The following is a 19,283-nucleotide window of genomic DNA, read 5'->3' on the forward strand; positions in this document are numbered from 1 at the left end:
GTTTGCAAACTTCACAAAATATGTTCTAGTATAACTGATTTAATAATTAAAAATGTATATAAACACATTTTCTGTCCATGTTGCATTCAGTTGAGTCGCCTCTTTATCGCAGAGCCATCCATCCATCCATTTTCTACCGCTTATTCCCTTCCGGGGTCGCGGGGGGCGCTGGCGCCTATCTCAGCTACAATCGGGCGGAAGGCGGGGTACACCCTGGACAAGTCGCCACCTCATCGCAGAGCCATCCATCCATCCATTTTCTACCGCTTATTCCCTTCCGGGGTCGCGGGGGGCGCTGGCGCCTATCTCAGCTACAATCGGGCGGAAGGCGGGGTACACCCTGGACAAGTCGCCACCTCATCGCAGAGCCAACACAGAAAATATTGACACACTAGCGACAATTTAGTGTTGCCAATCAACACAATCTGTGCAATATTCGTCCACACAAGCAGAATATTTTAGTAACGACGTCCACACGACTCTTACCTGGCTACCAGCGTTGTTCACCATGCTTGGCACTAGGGATGTGGGGGGAAAATCGATTTGAATATGAATCACAATTCTCACGTTGTGTGGTTCAGAATCAATTCTCATTTTTAAAAAATCTATTTTTTTTATCAATCCAACAAACCAATACACAGCAATACAATAATGCAATCCAAAGCTGAGGCAGCAACACTCAGAACTGCAATAAACAGAACAATTGAGAGGAGACACAAACACCACACAGAACAAAACAAAAGTAGTGAAACAAAAATGATTAACAGTATCAATATTATGATTTCAGCATAGCAGTGATTAAAAATCCCTCATTGACATTATCATTAGACATTTATAAAAATAATAAAAAAGAACAATAGTGTCACAGTGGCTTACACTTGGATGGCATCTCATAAGCTGGACAACACACTGTGTCCAATGTTTTCACAAAGATACAATAAGGCATATTTTTGCTTCCTTTAATAGTAAAAAAATAAATATATTATTGCAATCAGTTGATAAAACATTGTCCTTTACAATTGTAAAAGCTTTATTTTAACAATCTACTACTCTGCTAGCATGTCAGCAGACTGGGGTAGATCCTGCTGAAATCTATGTATTGAATGAATACACAATCCTTTTCAATCGGGAAAATATCGTTTTTGAATGGAGAATGTTGGCACAGCCCTTGTTGGCACAGTCAAAGCAACTCTGCCTCCATGGTGCTTTGGCGACATCTAGTGGTCGAGGGGTCACATTACACTTACAATTGGCACGTATTTCAAAAGGAAACGCTTGGATTCATTTGGTTGTCATGGAGAAGGCGTTTTGAAATAAGGGGAAAATGTCCATTCTGAAGGAGGACAAAAGTGTCCCGGGGACCTCAAATGTGTCCTCAGTCGCTCACACTAAAAATAACACAGCAAAGAATGGACAATGCACATTTTTTGCGATAAATTCCTTGTCAACTTTAGTGTCTGTGTTGTGTGCCGCTAAGCTGTAGAATGAACATTGTTGCACGACATCACAACTTTAGTGTCTGTGTTGTGTGCCGCTAAGCTGTAGAATGAACATTGTTGCATGACATCATCAAAGCTGTAGAATGAACATTGTTGCACGACATCACAACTTTAGTGTGTGTGTTGTGTGCCGCTAAGCTGTAGAATGAACATTGTTGCATGACATCATCAAAGCTGTAGAATGAACATTGTTGCATGACATCATCAAAGCAATAGAATGAACATTGTTGCACGACATCAAAGTGTTGACAGGACAAGTGTTTATTGGGCTGATCATGGCTTTTACACTTAAGGCACAAGAAGAACTGAGGTTTGACAAAACAGTATTTCAGAAAACTTCAGGTACAAAACCTAGGAAATATTAGGCATAGGACTTGTTTTCAGTCACACTTTGTATGAAAAAATAAATATTTGACAGTACGACATTATTTTTAAAAGCCATTTACTTTGCTACAGTTCCCTTTTGTGTTAAAAAAAAAGCAGGTTCGTTCACACATTGCCCAGCGGCTCTCTTAAAGAGACAGGGGCAACATTTGAAAGGAGAGAAGAAGAAGAAGAAGAAGTCAACACTTGTCATGTTTTTGGAAAACATGCTGTCTGTGTGTGTGTGTGTGTGTGTGTGTGTGTGTGTGTGTGTGTGTGTGTGTGTGTGTGTGTGTGTGTGTGTGTGTGTGTGTGTGTGTGTGTGTGTGTCTCAGGGGTCCACAAATGACACGGCGATGTAGCGGACCCCGGCGGTGGTGGGCAGGCCCTCATGGTAGTGTGTGAGGCGGCCCGGGTGCATGAGGGCCCAGCCTTTACGCGGGGCATCGATGGCACAGTCGTAACGCAGGAAGTTGCATCCGCCACCCTGAGGTCAAAGTGCAAACATGAACGTGAGTCATAAGAGTTCATTAGACTACTTCCTGCTCCCTTAAATCACAGTTTTATTTTGGTGGATTCTAACACGGTGTTACCGTTCAAACTGTGTGAAATGTTACAGTGGGTACAAATATTAAATACCTGTCTTGTTTTTAATGAATACTTAGGTCTACTACACTGCTGTATTTAATGTTGTCATGATGGTGGTACTTAATGAATACTTAGGTCTACTACACTACTGTATTTAATGTTGTCATGATGGTGGTACTTAATGAATACTTAGGTCTACTACACTACTGTATTTAATGTTGTCATTACGGTGGTACTTAATGAATACTTAGGTCTACTACACTACTGTATTTAATGTTGTCATGATGGTGGTACTTAATGAATACTTAGGTCTACTACACTACTGTATTTAATGTTGTCATGATGGTGGTACTTAATGAATACTTAGGTCTACTACACTACTGTACTTGGAGAGCCAAGTATTTCCAGAGATGGTGAAAGGAGTTTTAGGAACCACAGCATGAGACTATTATTCAATATATTAAATGAAATAAAGAGGCCAACGTTTGAGGAAAAAAAGTGATTGTAACTTGAAGTTGGAAGTGAAAATAAATTATTTGAATCCCAAGTGCCAAACAAAAGAGTTGAGCCATGTCCTATCAAGATTTGAACCTGCGTCCTTTTGTGCATCTATTTGCACATGTGCTGTGTAACTTCCGGCCAAAAGCGCCCAAACAAGAGCACTTCCATACTGTACTGTGCCATCTACTAATAATATGTACTGTACTATCTACTAATAATATGTACTGTACTGTGCAATCTACTACTAATATGTACTGTACTGTACCATCTACTAATAATATGTACTGTACTGTGCAATCTACTAATAATATGTACTGTACTGTGCAATCTACTACTAATATGTACTGTACTGTACCATCTACTAATAATATGTACTGTACTGTGCAATCTACTAATAATATGTACTGTACTGTGCCATCTACTAATAATATGTACTGTACTGTGCTATCTACTAATAATATGTACTGTACTGTGCAATCTACTCATAATATGTACTGTACTGTGCAATCTACTCATAATATGTACTGTACTGTGCAATCTACTCATAATATGTACTGTACTGTGCAATCTACTAATAATATGTACTGTACTGTGCAATCTACTAATAATATGTACTGTACTGTGCAATCTACTAATAATATGTACTGTACTGTGCAATCTACTAATAATATGTACTGTACTGTGCAATCTACTAATAATATGTACTGTACTGTACAATCTACTAATAATATGTACTGTACTGTGCAATCTACTAATAATATGTACTGTACTGTACAATCTACTAATAATATGTACTGTACTGTACAATCTACTAATAATATGTACTGTACTGTGCAATCTACTCATAATATGTACTGTACTGTGCAATCTACTAATAATATGTACTGTACTGTGCAATCTACTAATAATATGTACTGTACTGTACAATCTACTAATAATATGTACTGTACTGTGCAATCTACTAATAATATGTACTGTACTGTGCAATCTACTAATAATATGTACTGTACTGTGCAATCTACTAATAAAAGTATCAATCAATCAATCAATCCGTCATCATCTTGTAACACAAGCAGATTTACTTCCGGCCGTACGACCACAGTTGTCACTGGATGATTAAACATTTGAATAATGTTAAAAGTTGTTGATGTTTATAAATGTTGTGGACTACTTGAATTAATTAGTAGAAACCCTAACATTTGAATAATGTTAAAAGTTGTTGATGTTTATAAATGTAGTTGAGGACTACTTGAATTAATTAGTAGATAGTTTGGAAAAAACGCCGGAACGGAAGTGGCTGACTTATGTCGCGCATGCGCAACCAGGTAGCCTCCTTCCACGTGATGGTCCCGCCTCCTACGTTGCAGTTTCCTGCTCCATGTTCGAAAGTTCACCTGAGAAGTGTGTCCAGGTAAGCTTAATACGTCTCCTATTCCTCTTCACACACATTGTGTAGTCAAGGCGGAGAAGAATTATTGTTTTCCAATTGTTTATGCGTCTCTAGCGCTGTTGATTTGATTGATTGGGTGTAGCACGTGACCACGTGACTCGCACACGCCCGAGTGTTGCCGAGCAGAGCCGAGCGGAGCCGAGCGGAGCCGAGCGGAGCCGAGCGGAGCCGAAGCCCGCAGTCGTTGCAGCAGTGCTTAGTTTGGGGCTTTATTACAAAAGCTTTTTTCCACCTCATTTTTGGCGTTTCAATTCGGTGAACTGAATTTTTTTCATTGAAGACAAAAATGTGGGCAAACCGTGTGTTTAAAAGTTCAGTCAGTTAAAATAGTGTAAAACAAATTCAGAGCAAAAATACTTCAAAAGTCAAACATTAAATGTAGCAATGAATATTTCTTCTTTTACACTGAATGTTCAAACACTGTCTGTATTTCAACTAATAGATTTTTTCAACCCACAAATTGTGTTCACACAATTTTCTTCAAGAAAACTGTCAGCATAATTTGATGTGAGAAAAATTCAGCACAAAAAATTGCAATGCAAAAAATGAAGTTACCTAACTTCAATGCCAAAAATAACCAAAATGATATTTTGTAGATTGTTTGAAGGGAGCAAGAAAGCAGGATTACAGAACTAAGGTTGACAGGTCAGTATATCTTTTCATGAATGGCAAGTGAAAAATAAAAAATAATTGATTTATTTGAATTTCAAGTCCCAAAAAGCCAGATCAAAAAACTTGTTTTGCATTTTATATTTCATATAACAAAAAAGAAAATGACCATTTTGCAGAAATGTAAAGTGATTGTCGTGCGGCGTGGTTTTGTGTTCCGCCTCCAAAAGCCCATATGATTATAGATCAGCATATTTCTATAAATAAGCACAGGACGACTCCGGTCTTTAAAAAAGTCAACTACTGTGCTGTCGTTTGTGCTGAATTACATTTTTGTTACGTGAAATATGAAATCAAACTGACATTTTTTTACATGTTGTCATTACTCGTTGGAACGCTTTGTTTCTCTTTTTTTTTTTCCATTTCAAAACGAAACTCAAATAAAACAATTGTTTTTTAATTGCTATTCATGAAAAAACAACTGAATGAACAGTTATGAGTTTAACTTGTATTTATCAATTATTACCACAGAGGAGCATCTTTAATAACTAAAAACAAGTGTGTCAAATAAAAGGCAACTTAAATGGTGGTAAGACGACAAAAGGAATGTGTAGAATAACCTCAGCGTCACAAATGGACAAATAGCAGAAGGCCAACATGACGGAGAGGAACTTCATGGGTGCAACAAGAAAAAAAAAAAAGCTCTTCGCTTTTAGATTCATTCTTCAAACAGACGGGCCATGCAAAAGGGGACAAAGTCACACATGTGGAATTGACAACAAGTGGAATGAAAACGTGTGAAACATCAGAAATGTGATGAACATGCCGGTCTTAGTGGACATCCACTTTTAAACGTGTGAAACATCAGAAATGTGATGGACATGCTGGTCTTAGTGGACATCCACTTTTAATCTGGGAAATGAACAACTTTTTGCTCTTTTTCTGTCTGGTATGGAGGTTCATTTGTGTCACTCAATATATTGCAGTTGAATTTTCTGATCTGAATTTCCGATGCTGACAGTTTAAATATGGGTGAGCAAAATGAGCGAGTTTAAAAATTCAGTTTGTTAAGATACTTTGTTTTAAAATTTGCTGCATAAAAAGACAAAAATCAGTCTATAAAAAATCAGTGTAAAAAAAATCACTGTGGAAATGTTTTTGATGTTTGAATGTTTTTATTGAGGATCAATAAGTTATTGACCTACTTTGGTTAAAATACAACAGTAATGGAAACGTATGTTGATTGTGTTTGGAAAAGTTACTTGCATTGTTATTCTTACATATCAGGATTACATTAGTGCTTCATTCGGACACCCTCAATGTCAACTATTCAACATTATTATTGTTGTCAAACGCTTACAATCTTGTCCAGACTCAGAAGATTTGTATGCTTTTGAGTCTGACAAGTGTTCCTTAACCATAGGGCCAGGGCCATGCTGCTCACTGCTCCCCTCACCTCCCAGGGAGTGATCAAGGGTGATGGGTCAAATGCAGAGAATAATTGTGTGTGTGTGTGTGTGTGTGTGTGACACAATCCCTGGTACTTGAACTTGAACTTATTGTGGCTGCAGTGGTAATACACTTTCCCACCACTTGTGGCAGTAATGACAAGATCAAACTAACAGAAGAAGTCCAAAAGTCAGTGAGAAGTTTCTTAAGCGCAAAAACTATGACTCAAGTGGCGAAGCAGTATTCTCATTTGCACTTTAGTTTTATTGACAGTTTAGGAAAAGAAACATATCTATTTTTAATTTAGTTGATTTATATTTGCACGACATTACTGTGTTGGCCCTGTGACGAGGTGGCGACTTGTCCAGGGTGCACCCCGCCTTCCGCTTGAATGCGGCCGAGATAGGCTCCAGTACCCCCCACCAACCCAAAAGGGACAAGTGGTAGGAAATGGATGGATGGATGGATAATTGTATTGTCAGTCCCTTTTTATGTGGTGTTATGCAGTGGTTATGTGGTGTTATGCAGTGGTTTGTATTTCTTAGCTTCATGTGCTCGACTTATCAACATCTTTGTGATTAACACATGGGTTCTTATTATGGGAGCAGTTTAGATATAAATATTGAATATGAATGAAATGAAGAGTGAGATGACTAATTCAGTGCGAGGTGAAAAAGGTTGAGAAGCCCTGCTTTTGACGACAATAGTTTGAAGTTGCATGAAATCAGACTTGCAGAAACGCTGCTTTCCATGTCAAACAAACTGAGTGGAAATGAACCTCCATGTCTAAACTTTCTATGTGGGCCCACTTTGCTTGAGGGTGTGATGTTCCCGCCGTGCCACTCACCTGGTAATGGAGGCCCCGCTCATTGAGTGCAATGTTTATAGTGAATGTGGAGGCGTCGTGATGTGGCCGCAAAAATGGCTGCTCGTCTGGCTTGTATCTAACTACAAAGGCCAGGTCAAAGTCAGCCTGCAAGAAAAGACAGAAGAAAGGAGGAAAGTCATGCAAGCGTTGAGATGGAAGCCACTGGACCTGGCCAAGCATCATCCGGGCTCACAGACGCAGGAGGACAAGCAGAGAGTGCTGCACATCATCATCATCATCATCATCACGTCCTGCTCCTCCCACATTTACCTGGTAGTCAACCTCTTTGCTGTTGAGAGCAATGTTTATAGTGAATGTGGAGGCGTCATGGTGAGGCTCGAGCAGGGGCTGCTCGTCTGGTTTGTACCTCACCACGAAGTTCAAGGGAGTGGAACACTGCAAGAAGAAGGCTGTCAGCAGAACAGGACAGAACCAACAAAGTGGACCTTCTTGGAGCTCAGCTGCTTCTCTCGGAACCAGCGCCTCAGGGAAGTTCCAGGACGGGATTTGCAGCTTTTCACCTTCCCTTAGCATCTTTCCACTGGTCCATTACAAAGCTTCAGCAAGGACAACTTTGTGTCAGGTGCTCACACCTTTATTCTCTCCAAAGTAAGACTGATTTGCATCTGACATACATGCTACTGATCAGTTAGCATGTCATATACATGCTACTGATTAGTTAGCATGTCATATACATGCTACTGATTAGTTAGCATGTCATATACATGCTACTGATTAGTTAGCATGTCATATACATGCTACTGATTAGTTAGCATGTCATATACATGCTACTGATTAGTTAGCATGTCATATACATGCTACTGATTAGTTAGCATGCATTATACATGCTACTGGTTAGTTAGCATGTCATATACATGCTACTGATTAGTTAGCATGCCATATACATGCTACTGATTAGTTAGCATGTCATATACATGCTACTGATTAGTTAGCATGTCATATACATGCTACTGATTAGTTAGCATGCCATATACATGCTACTGATTAGTTAGCATGTCATATACATGCTACTGATTAGTTAGCATGTCATATACATGCTACTGATTAGTTAGCATGTCATATACATGCTACTGATTAGTTAGCATGTCATATACATGCTACTGATTAGTTAGCATTAGTCACTTTAACACCTGCAGATGCTGTCAAACAGCTGGTGTGTACAAAGTATGGATGTGCAACCTTTACATTTGAACAGATATTTGTATTAGGTTTTCACTATGTAAAGCGCTTTGAGTCACTAGAGAAAAGCGCTATATAAATATAATTCACTTCACTTCTTGATGAATATCAATTGTTTTTGATAATACAATCAGAAATGTTATTTAAAATGAGCTGCTGTGCAGTTGTTTTTCTTGTTTTATTATCACGTTTGTAAATCTCAATTAGACGTTAGCTGGCAGTATCGTATAGTTGTTTTATTATCACATTTGTAGATCTCAATTAGACATTAGCTGGCAGTATCGTATAGTTGTTTTATTATCACATTTGTAGATCTCAATTAGACATTAGCTGGCAGTATCGTATAGTTGTTTTATTATCACATTTGTAAATCTCAATTAGACGTTAGCTGGCAGTATCGTATAGTTGTTTTATTATCACATTTGTAAATCTCAATTAGACGTTAGCTGGCAGTATCGTATAGTTGTTTTATTATCACATTTATAGATCTCAATTAGACGTTAGCTGGCAGTATCGTATAGTTGTTTTATTATCACATTTGTAGATCTCAATTAGACGTTAGCTGGCAGTATCGTATAGTTGTTTTATTATCACATTTGTAAATCTCAATTAGACGTTAGCTGGCAGTATCGTATAGTTGTTTTATTATCACATTTGTAGATCTCAATTAGACATTAGCTGGCAGTATCGTATAGTTGTTTTATTATCACATTTGTAAATCTCAATTAGACGTTAGCTGGCAGTATCGTATAGTTGTTTTATTATCACATTTGTAGATCTCAATTAGACGTTAGCTGGCAGTATCGTATAGTTGTTTTATTATAACATTTGTAAATCTCAATTAGACATTAGCTGGCAGTATTGTATAGTTGTTTTATTATCACATTTGTAGATCTCAATTAGACGTTAGCTGGCAGTATCGTATAGTTGTTTTATTATCACATTTGTAAATCTCAATTAGACGTTAGCTGGCAGTATCGTATAGTTGTTTTATTATAACATTTGTAAATCTCAATTAGACATTAGCTGGCAGTATTGTATAGTTGTTTTATTATCACATTTGTAGATCTCAATTAGACGTTAGCTGGCAGTATCGTATAGTTGTTTTATTATCACATTTGTAAATCTCAATTAGACGTTAGCTGGCAGTATCGTATAGTTGTTTTATTATCACACTTGTAGATCTCAATTAGACGTTAGCTGGCAGTATCGTATAGTTGTTTTATTATCACATTTGTAGATCTCAATTAGACATTAGCTGGCAGTATCGTATAGTTGTTTTATTATCACATTTGTAGATCTCAATTAGACATTAGCTGGCAGTATCGTATAGTTGTTTTATTATCACATTTGTAAATCTCAATTAGACGTTAGCTGGCAGTATCGTATAGTTGTTTTATTATCACATTTGTAAATCTCAATTAGACGTTAGCTGGCAGTATCGTATAGTTGTTTTATTATCACATTTATAGATCTCAATTAGACGTTAGCTGGCAGTATCGTATAGTTGTTTTATTATCACATTTGTAGATCTCAATTAGACGTTAGCTGGCAGTATCGTATAGTTGTTTTATTATCACATTTGTAAATCTCAATTAGACGTTAGCTGGCAGTATCGTATAGTTGTTTTATTATCACATTTGTAGATCTCAATTAGACATTAGCTGGCAGTATCGTATAGTTGTTTTATTATCACATTTGTAAATCTCAATTAGACGTTAGCTGGCAGTATCGTATAGTTGTTTTATTATCACATTTGTAAATCTCAATTAGACATTAGCTGGCAGTATTGTATAGTTGTTTTATTATCACATTTGTAGATCTCAATTAGACGTTAGCTGGCAGTATCGTATAGTTGTTTTATTATCACATTTGTAAATCTCAATTAGACGTTAGCTGGCAGTATCGTATAGTTGTTTTATTATCACACTTGTAGATCTCAATTAGACGTTAGCTGGCAGTATCGTATAGTTGTTTTATTATCACATTTGTAGATCTCAATTAGACATTAGCTGGCAGTATCGTATAGTTGTTTTATTATCACATTTGTAGATCTCAATTAGACATTAGCTGGCAGTATCGTATAGTTGTTTTATTATCACATTTGTAAATCTCAATTAGACGTTAGCTGGCAGTATCGTATAGTTGTTTTATTATCACATTTGTAGATCTCAATTAGACGTTAGCTGGCAGTATCGTATAGTTGTTTTATTATCACATTTGTAGATCTCAATTAGACGTTAGCTGGCAGTATCGTATAGTTGTTTTATTATCACATTTGTAGATCTCAATTAGACGTTAGCTGGCAGTATCGTATAGTTGTTTTATTATCACATTTGTAAATCTCAATTAGACGTTAGCTGGCAGTATCGTATAGTTGTTTTATTATCACATTTGTAAATCTCAATTAGACATTAGCTGGCAGTATCGTATAGTTGTTTTATTATCACATTTGTAGATCTCAATTAGACGTTAGCTTGCAGTATCGTATAGTTGTTTTATTATCACATTTGTAGATCTCAATTAGACATTAGCTGGCAGTATCGTTTAGTTGTTTTATTATCACATTTGTAGATCTCAATTAGACATTAGCTGGCAGTATCGTATAGTTGTTTTATTATCACATTTGTAAATCTCAATTAGACGTTAGCTGGCAGTATCGTATAGTTGTTTTATTATCACATTTATAGATCTCAATTAGACGTTAGCTGGCAGTATCGTATAGTTGTTTTATTATCACATTTGTAGATCTCAATTAGACATTAGCTGGCAGTATCTATAGTTGTTTTATTATCACATTTGTAAATCTCAATTAGACATTAGCTGGCAGTATCGTATAGTTGTTTTATTATCACATTTGTAGATCTCAATTAGACGTTAGCTGGCAGTATCGTATAGTTGTTTTATTATCACATTTGTAAATCTCAATTAGACGTTAGCTGGCAGTATCGTATAGTTGTTTTATTATCACATTTGTAAATCTCAATTAGACATTAGCTGGCAGTATCGTATAGTTGTTTTATTATCACATTTGTAGATCTCAATTAGACGTTAGCTGGCAGTATCGTATAGTTGTTTTATTATCACATTTGTAGATCTCAATTAGACATTAGCTGGCAGTATCGTATAGTTGTTTTATTATCACATTTGTAGATCTCAATTAGACATTAGCTGGCAGTATCGTATAGTTGTTTTATTATCACATTTGTAAATCTCAATTAGACGTTAGCTGGCAGTATCGTATAGTTGTTTTATTATCACATTTATAGATCTCAATTAGACGTTAGCTGGCAGTATCGTATAGTTGTTTTATTATCACATTTGTAGATCTCAATTAGACGTTAGCTGGCAGTATCGTATAGTTGTTTTATTATCACATTTGTAAATCTCAATTAGACATTAGCTGGCAGTATCGTATAGTTGTTTTATTATCACATTTGTAGATCTCAATTAGACGTTAGCTGGCAGTATCGTATAGTTGTTTTATTATCACATTTGTAAATCTCAATTAGACGTTAGCTGGCAGTATCGTATAGTTGTTTTATTATCACATTTGTAGATCTCAATTAGACGTTAGCTGGCAGTATCGTATAGTTGTTTTATTATCACATTTGTAAATCTCAATTAGACGTTAGCTGGCAGTATCGTATAGTTGTTTTATTATCACATTTGTAAATCTCAATTAGACATTAGCTGGCAGTATCGTATAGTTGTTTTATTATCACATTTGTAGATCTCAATTAGACGTTAGCTGGCAGTATCGTATAGTTGTTTTATTATCACATTTGTAGATCTCAATTAGACATTAGCTGGCAGTATCGTATAGTTGTTTTATTATCACATTTGTAGATCTCAATTAGACATTAGCTGGCAGTATCGTATAGTTGTTTTATTATCACATTTGTAAATCTCAATTAGACGTTAGCTGGCAGTATCGTATAGTTGTTTTATTATCACATTTGTAAATCTCAATTAGACGTTAGCTGGCAGTATCGTATAGTTGTTTTATTATCACATTTGTAGATCTCAATTAGACATTAGCTGGCAGTATCGTATAGTTGTTTTATTATCACATTTGTAAATCTCAATTAGACGTTAGCTGGCAGTATCGTATAGTTGTTTTATTATCACATTTGTAATCTCAATTAGACATTAGCTGGCAGTATCGTATAGTTGTTTTATTATCACATTTGTAGATCTCAATTAGACATTAGCTGGCAGTATCGTATAGTTGTTTTATTATCACATTTGTAGATCTCAATTAGACATTAGCTGGCAGTATCGTATAGTTGTTTTATTATCACATTTGTAGATCTCAATTAGACGTTAGCTGGCAGTATCGTATAGTTGTTTTATTATCACATTTGTAGATCTCAATTAGACGTTAGCTGGCAGTATCGTATAGTTGTTTTATTATCACATTTGTAGATCTCAATTAGACGTTAGCTGGCAGTATCGTATAGTTGTTTTATTATCACATTTGTAAATCTCAATTAGACGTTAGCTGGCAGTATCGTATAGTTGTTTTATTATCACATTTGTAGATCTCAATTAGACATTAGCTGGCAGTATCGTATAGTTGTTTTATTATCACATTTGTAAATCTCAATTAGACGTTAGCTGGCAGTATCGTATAGTTGTTTTATTATCACATTTGTAAATCTCAATTAGACATTAGCTGGCAGTATTCGTATAGTTGTTTTATTATCACATTTGTAGATCTCAATTAGACGTTAGCTGGCAGTATCGTATAGTTGTTTTATTATCACATTTGTAAATCTCAATTAGACGTTAGCTGGCAGTATCGTATAGTTGTTTTATTATCACACTTGTAGATCTCAATTAGACGTTAGCTGGCAGTATCGTATAGTTGTTTTATTATCACATTTGTAGATCTCAATTAGACATTAGCTGGCAGTATCGTATAGTTGTTTTATTATCACATTTGTAGATCTCAATTAGACATTAGCTGGCAGTATCGTATAGTTGTTTTATTATCACATTTGTAAATCTCAATTAGACGTTAGCTGGCAGTATCGTATAGTTGTTTTATTATCACATTTATAGATCTCAATTAGACGTTAGCTGGCAGTATCGTATAGTTGTTTTATTATCACATTTGTAGATCTCAATTAGACGTTAGCTGGCAGTATCGTATAGTTGTTTTATTATCACATTTGTAGATCTCAATTAGACGTTAGCTGGCAGTATCGTATAGTTGTTTTATTATCACATTTGTAAATCTCAATTAGACGTTAGCTGGCAGTATCGTATAGTTGTTTTATTATCACATTTGTAAATCTCAATTAGACATTAGCTGGCAGTATCGTATAGTTGTTTTATTATCACATTTGTAGATCTCAATTAGACGTTAGCTTGCAGTATCGTATAGTTGTTTTATTATCACATTTGTAGATCTCAATTAGACATTAGCTGGCAGTATCGTTTAGTTGTTTTATTATCACATTTGTAGATCTCAATTAGACATTAGCTGGCAGTATCGTATAGTTGTTTTATTATCACATTTGTAAATCTCAATTAGACGTTAGCTGGCAGTATCGTATAGTTGTTTTATTATCACATTTATAGATCTCAATTAGACGTTAGCTGGCAGTATCGTATAGTTGTTTTATTATCACATTTGTAGATCTCAATTAGACGTTAGCTGGCAGTATCGTATAGTTGTTTTATTATCACATTTGTAAATCTCAATTAGACGTTAGCTGGCAGTATCGTATAGTTGTTTTATTATCACATTTGTAAATCTCAATTAGACATTAGCTGGCAGTATCGTATAGTTGTTTTATTATCACATTTGTAGATCTCAATTAGACGTTAGCTGGCAGTATCGTATAGTTGTTTTATTATCACATTTGTAAATCTCAATTAGACGTTAGCTGGCAGTATCGTATAGTTGTTTTATTATCACATTTGTAAATCTCAATTAGACATTAGCTGGCAGTATCGTATAGTTGTTTTATTATCACATTTGTAGATCTCAATTAGACGTTAGCTGGCGGTATCGTATAGTTGTTTTATTATCACATTTGTAGATCTCAATTAGACATTAGCTGGCAGTATCGTATAGTTGTTTTATTATCACATTTGTAGATCTCAATTAGACATTAGCTGGCAGTATCGTATAGTTGTTTTATTATCACATTTGTAAATCTCAATTAGACGTTAGCTGGCAGTATCGTATAGTTGTTTTATTATCACATTTATAGATCTCAATTAGACGTTAGCTGGCAGTATCGTATAGTTGTTTTATTATCACATTTGTAGATCTCAATTAGACGTTAGCTGGCAGTATCGTATAGTTGTTTTATTATCACATTTGTAAATCTCAATTAGACATTAGCTGGCAGTATCGTATAGTTGTTTTATTATCACATTTGTAGATCTCAATTAGACGTTAGCTGGCAGTATCGTATAGTTGTTTTATTATCACATTTGTAGATCTCAATTAGACATTAGCTGGCAGTATCGTATAGTTGTTTTATTATCACATTTGTAAATCTCAATTAGACGTTAGCTGGCAGTATCGTATAGTTGTTTTATTATCACATTTATAGATCTCAATTAGACGTTAGCTGGCAGTATCGTATAGTTGTTTTATTATCACATTTGTAGATCTCAATTAGACGTTAGCTGGCAGTATCGTATAGTTGTTTTATTATCACATTTGTAAATCTCAATTAGACGTTAGCTGGCAGTATCGTATAGTTGTTTTATTATCACATTTGTAGATCTCAATTAGACATTAGCTGGCAGTATCGTATAGTTGTTTTATTATCACATTTGTAAATCTCAATTAGACGTTAGCTGGCAGTATCGTATAGTTGTTTTATTATCACATTTGTAAATCTCAATTAGACATTAGCTGGCAGTATTGTATAGTTGTTTTATTATCACATTTGTAGATCTCAATTAGACGTTAGCTGGCAGTATCGTATAGTTGTTTTATTATCACATTTGTAAATCTCAATTAGACGTTAGCTGGCAGTATCGTATAGTTGTTTTATTATCACACTTGTAGATCTCAATTAGACGTTAGCTGGCAGTATCGTATAGTTGTTTTATTATCACATTTGTAGATCTCAATTAGACATTAGCTGGCAGTATCGTATAGTTGTTTTATTATCACATTTGTAGATCTCAATTAGACATTAGCTGGCAGTATCGTATAGTTGTTTTATTATCACATTTGTAAATCTCAATTAGACGTTAGCTGGCAGTATCGTATAGTTGTTTTATTATCACATTTATAGATCTCAATTAGACGTTAGCTGGCAGTATCGTATAGTTGTTTTATTATCACATTTGTAGATCTCAATTAGACGTTAGCTGGCAGTATCGTATAGTTGTTTTATTATCACATTTGTAGATCTCAATTAGACGTTAGCTGGCAGTATCGTATAGTTGTTTTATTATCACATTTGTAAATCTCAATTAGACGTTAGCTGGCAGTATCGTATAGTTGTTTTATTATCACATTTGTAAATCTCAATTAGACATTAGCTGGCAGTATCGTATAGTTGTTTTATTATCACATTTGTAGATCTCAATTAGACGTTAGCTTGCAGTATCGTATAGTTGTTTTATTATCACATTTGTAGATCTCAATTAGACATTAGCTGGCAGTATCGTTTAGTTGTTTTATTATCACATTTGTAGATCTCAATTAGACATTAGCTGGCAGTATCGTATAGTTGTTTTATTATCACATTTGTAAATCTCAATTAGACGTTAGCTGGCAGTATCGTATAGTTGTTTTATTATCACATTTATAGATCTCAATTAGACGTTAGCTGGCAGTATCGTATAGTTGTTTTATTATCACATTTGTAGATCTCAATTAGACGTTAGCTGGCAGTATCGTATAGTTGTTTTATTATCACATTTGTAAATCTCAATTAGACGTTAGCTGGCAGTATCGTATAGTTGTTTTATTATCACATTTGTAAATCTCAATTAGACATTAGCTGGCAGTATCGTATAGTTGTTTTATTATCACATTTGTAGATCTCAATTAGACGTTAGCTGGCAGTATCGTATAGTTGTTTTATTATCACATTTGTAAATCTCAATTAGACGTTAGCTGGCAGTATCGTATAGTTGTTTTATTATCACATTTGTAAATCTCAATTAGACATTAGCTGGCAGTATCGTATAGTTGTTTTATTATCACATTTGTAGATCTCAATTAGACGTTAGCTGGCGGTATCGTATAGTTGTTTTATTATCACATTTGTAGATCTCAATTAGACATTAGCTGGCAGTATCGTATAGTTGTTTTATTATCACATTTGTAGATCTCAATTAGACATTAGCTGGCAGTATCGTATAGTTGTTTTATTATCACATTTGTAAATCTCAATTAGACGTTAGCTGGCAGTATCGTATAGTTGTTTTATTATCACATTTATAGATCTCAATTAGACGTTAGCTGGCAGTATCGTATAGTTGTTTTATTATCACATTTGTAGATCTCAATTAGACGTTAGCTGGCAGTATCGTATAGTTGTTTTATTATCACATTTGTAAATCTCAATTAGACATTAGCTGGCAGTATCGTATAGTTGTTTTATTATCACATTTGTAGATCTCAATTAGACGTTAGCTGGCAGTATCGTATAGTTGTTTTATTATCACATTTGTAAATCTCAATTAGACGTTAGCTGGCAGTATCGTATAGTTGTTTTATTATCACATTTGTAAATCTCAATTAGACGTTAGCTGGCAGTATCGTATAGTTGTTTTATTATCACATTTGTAAATCTCAATTGGACGTTAGCTGGCAGTATCGTATAGTTGTTTTATTATCACATTTGTAAATCTCAATTAGACGTTAGCTGGCAGTATCGTATAGTTGTTTTATTATCACATTTGTAAATCTCAATTGGACGTTAGCTGGCAGTATCGTATAGTTGTTTTATTATCACATTTGTAAATCTCAATTAGACATTAGCTGGCAGTATCGTATAGTTGTTTTATTATCACATTTGTAGATCTCAATTAGACGTTAGCTGGCAGTATCGTATAGTTGTTTTATTATCACATTTGTAGATCTCAATTAGACATTAGCTGGCAGTATCGTATAGTTGTTTTATTATCACATTTGTAGATCTCAATTAGACGTTAGCTGGCAGTATCGTATAGTTGTTTTATTATCACATTTGTAAATCTCAATTAGACGTTAGCTGGCAGTATCGTATAGTTGTTTTATTATCACATTTGTAGATCTCAATTAGACATTAGCTGGCAGTATCGTATAGTTGTTTTATTATCACATTTGTAAATCTCAATTAGACGTTAGCTGGCAGTATCGTATAGTTGTTTTATTATCACATTTGTAAATCTCAATTAGACATTAGCTGGCAGTATTGTATAGTTGTTTTATTATCACATTTGTAGATCTCAATTAGACGTTAGCTGGCAGTATCGTATAGTTGTTTTATTATCACATTTGTAAATCTCAATTAGACGTTAGCTGGCAGTATCGTATAGTTGTTTTATTATCACACTTGTAGATCTCAATTAGACGTTAGCTGGCAGTATCGTATAGTTGTTTTATTATCACATTTGTAGATCTCAATTAGACATTAGCTGGCAGTATCATATAGTTGTTTTATTATCACATTTGTAGATCTCAATTAGACATTAGCTGGCAGTATCGTATAGTTGTTTTATTATCACATTTGTAAATCTCAATTAGACGTTAGCTGGCAGTATCGTATAGTTGTTTTATTATCACATTTATAGATCTCAATTAGACGTTAGCTGGCAGTATCGTATAGTTGTTTTATTATCACATTTGTAGATCTCAATTAGACGTTAGCTGGCAGTATCGTATAGTTGTTTTATTATCACATTTGTAGATCTCAATTAGACGTTAGCTGGCAGTATCGTATAGTTGTTTTATTATCACATTTGTAAATCTCAATTAGACGTTAGCTGGCAGTATCGTATAGTTGTTTTATTATCACATTTGTAAATCTCAATTAGACATTAGCTGGCAGTATCGTATAGTTGTTTTATTATCACATTTGTAGATCTCAATTAGACATTAGCTGGCAGTATCGTATAGTTGTTTTATTATCACATTTGTAAATCTCAATTAGACGTTAGCTGGCAGTATCGTATAGTTGTTTTATTATCACATTTGTAGATCTCAATTAGACATTAGCTGGCAGTATCGTATAGTTGTTTTATTATCACATTTGTAGATCTCAATTAGACATTAGCTGGCAGTATCGTATAGTTGTTTTATTATCACATTTGTAAATCTCAATTAGACGTTAGCTGGCAGTATCGTATAGTTGTTTTATTATCACATTTGTAGATCTCAATTAGACGTTAGCTGGCAGTATCGTATAGTTGTTTTATTATCACATTTGTAGATCTCAATTAGACGTTAGCTGGCAGTATCGTATAGTTGTTTTATTATCACATTGTAAATCTCAATTAGACGTTAGCTGGCAGTATCGTATAGTTGTTTTATTATCACATTTGTAAATCTCAATTAGACATTAGCTGGCAGTATCGTATAGTTGTTTTATTATCACATTTGTAGATCTCAATTAGACGTTAGCTGGCAGTATCGTATAGTTGTTTTATTATCACATTTGTAAATCTCAATTAGACGTTAGCTGGCAGTATCGTATAGTTGTTTTATTATCACATTTGTAAATCTCAATTAGACATTAGCTGGCAGTATCGTATAGTTGTTTTATTATCACATTTGTAGATCTCA

General features: G+C 34.6%; 2 protein-coding genes and 1 long non-coding RNA gene across 3 annotated transcripts in view; 2 read left to right on the forward strand and 1 right to left on the reverse strand.

The window, feature by feature from the left end:
- Positions 1-1,739: 1,739 nt before the first annotated feature.
- On the reverse strand, positions 1,740-8,150 carry LOC133554033 (procollagen-lysine,2-oxoglutarate 5-dioxygenase 1-like). Its single transcript, XM_061902370.1, has 3 exons — positions 7,598-8,150; positions 7,307-7,432; positions 1,740-2,349 (listed from the first exon to the last, which is right to left on the reverse strand). The coding sequence occupies exons 1-3, from the start codon at positions 7,859-7,861 to the stop codon at positions 2,194-2,196; spliced, it is 546 nt and encodes a 181-aa protein (XP_061758354.1). The 5' UTR covers positions 7,862-8,150; the 3' UTR covers positions 1,740-2,193.
- Positions 4,300-6,661, forward strand: LOC133554034 (uncharacterized). Its single transcript, XR_009807049.1, has 2 exons — positions 4,300-4,362; positions 6,582-6,661. It is a non-coding gene; the product is annotated as an uncharacterized LOC133554034 (long non-coding RNA).
- Positions 8,151-8,172: 22 nt separating the features above from the next.
- Positions 8,173-19,283, forward strand: part of LOC133553969 (intermembrane lipid transfer protein VPS13D-like) — a 172,781-nt gene continuing 161,670 nt past the window's right edge. Inside the window, exon 1 of the mRNA XM_061902291.1 lies at positions 8,173-8,181. Coding sequence (XP_061758275.1) covers positions 8,173-8,181 — 9 coding nt within the window. The remainder of the gene's footprint in view (positions 8,182-19,283) is intronic.

The sequence above is a fragment of the Nerophis ophidion genome, linkage group LG06, assembly GCF_033978795.1.
Source record: "Nerophis ophidion isolate RoL-2023_Sa linkage group LG06, RoL_Noph_v1.0, whole genome shotgun sequence".
In the NCBI taxonomy this organism is placed as follows: domain Eukaryota; kingdom Metazoa; phylum Chordata; class Actinopteri; order Syngnathiformes; family Syngnathidae; genus Nerophis; species Nerophis ophidion.

Excerpts from the sequence above, each read along its gene's own strand:
- LOC133554033 (XM_061902370.1), bottom strand. The coding sequence starts at position 7,861 with ATGCTAAGGGAAGGTGAAAAGCTGCAAATCCCGTCCTGGAACTTCCCT. Across the intron at positions 7,433-7,597 it reads GCAAAGAGGTTGACTACCAG|GCTGACTTTGACCTGGCCTT; the intron begins GTAAATGTGGGA and ends CTTTTCTTGCAG. Across the intron at positions 2,350-7,306 it reads AGCGGGGCCTCCATTACCAG|GGTGGCGGATGCAACTTCCT; the intron begins GTGAGTGGCACG and ends CTTTGACCTCAG.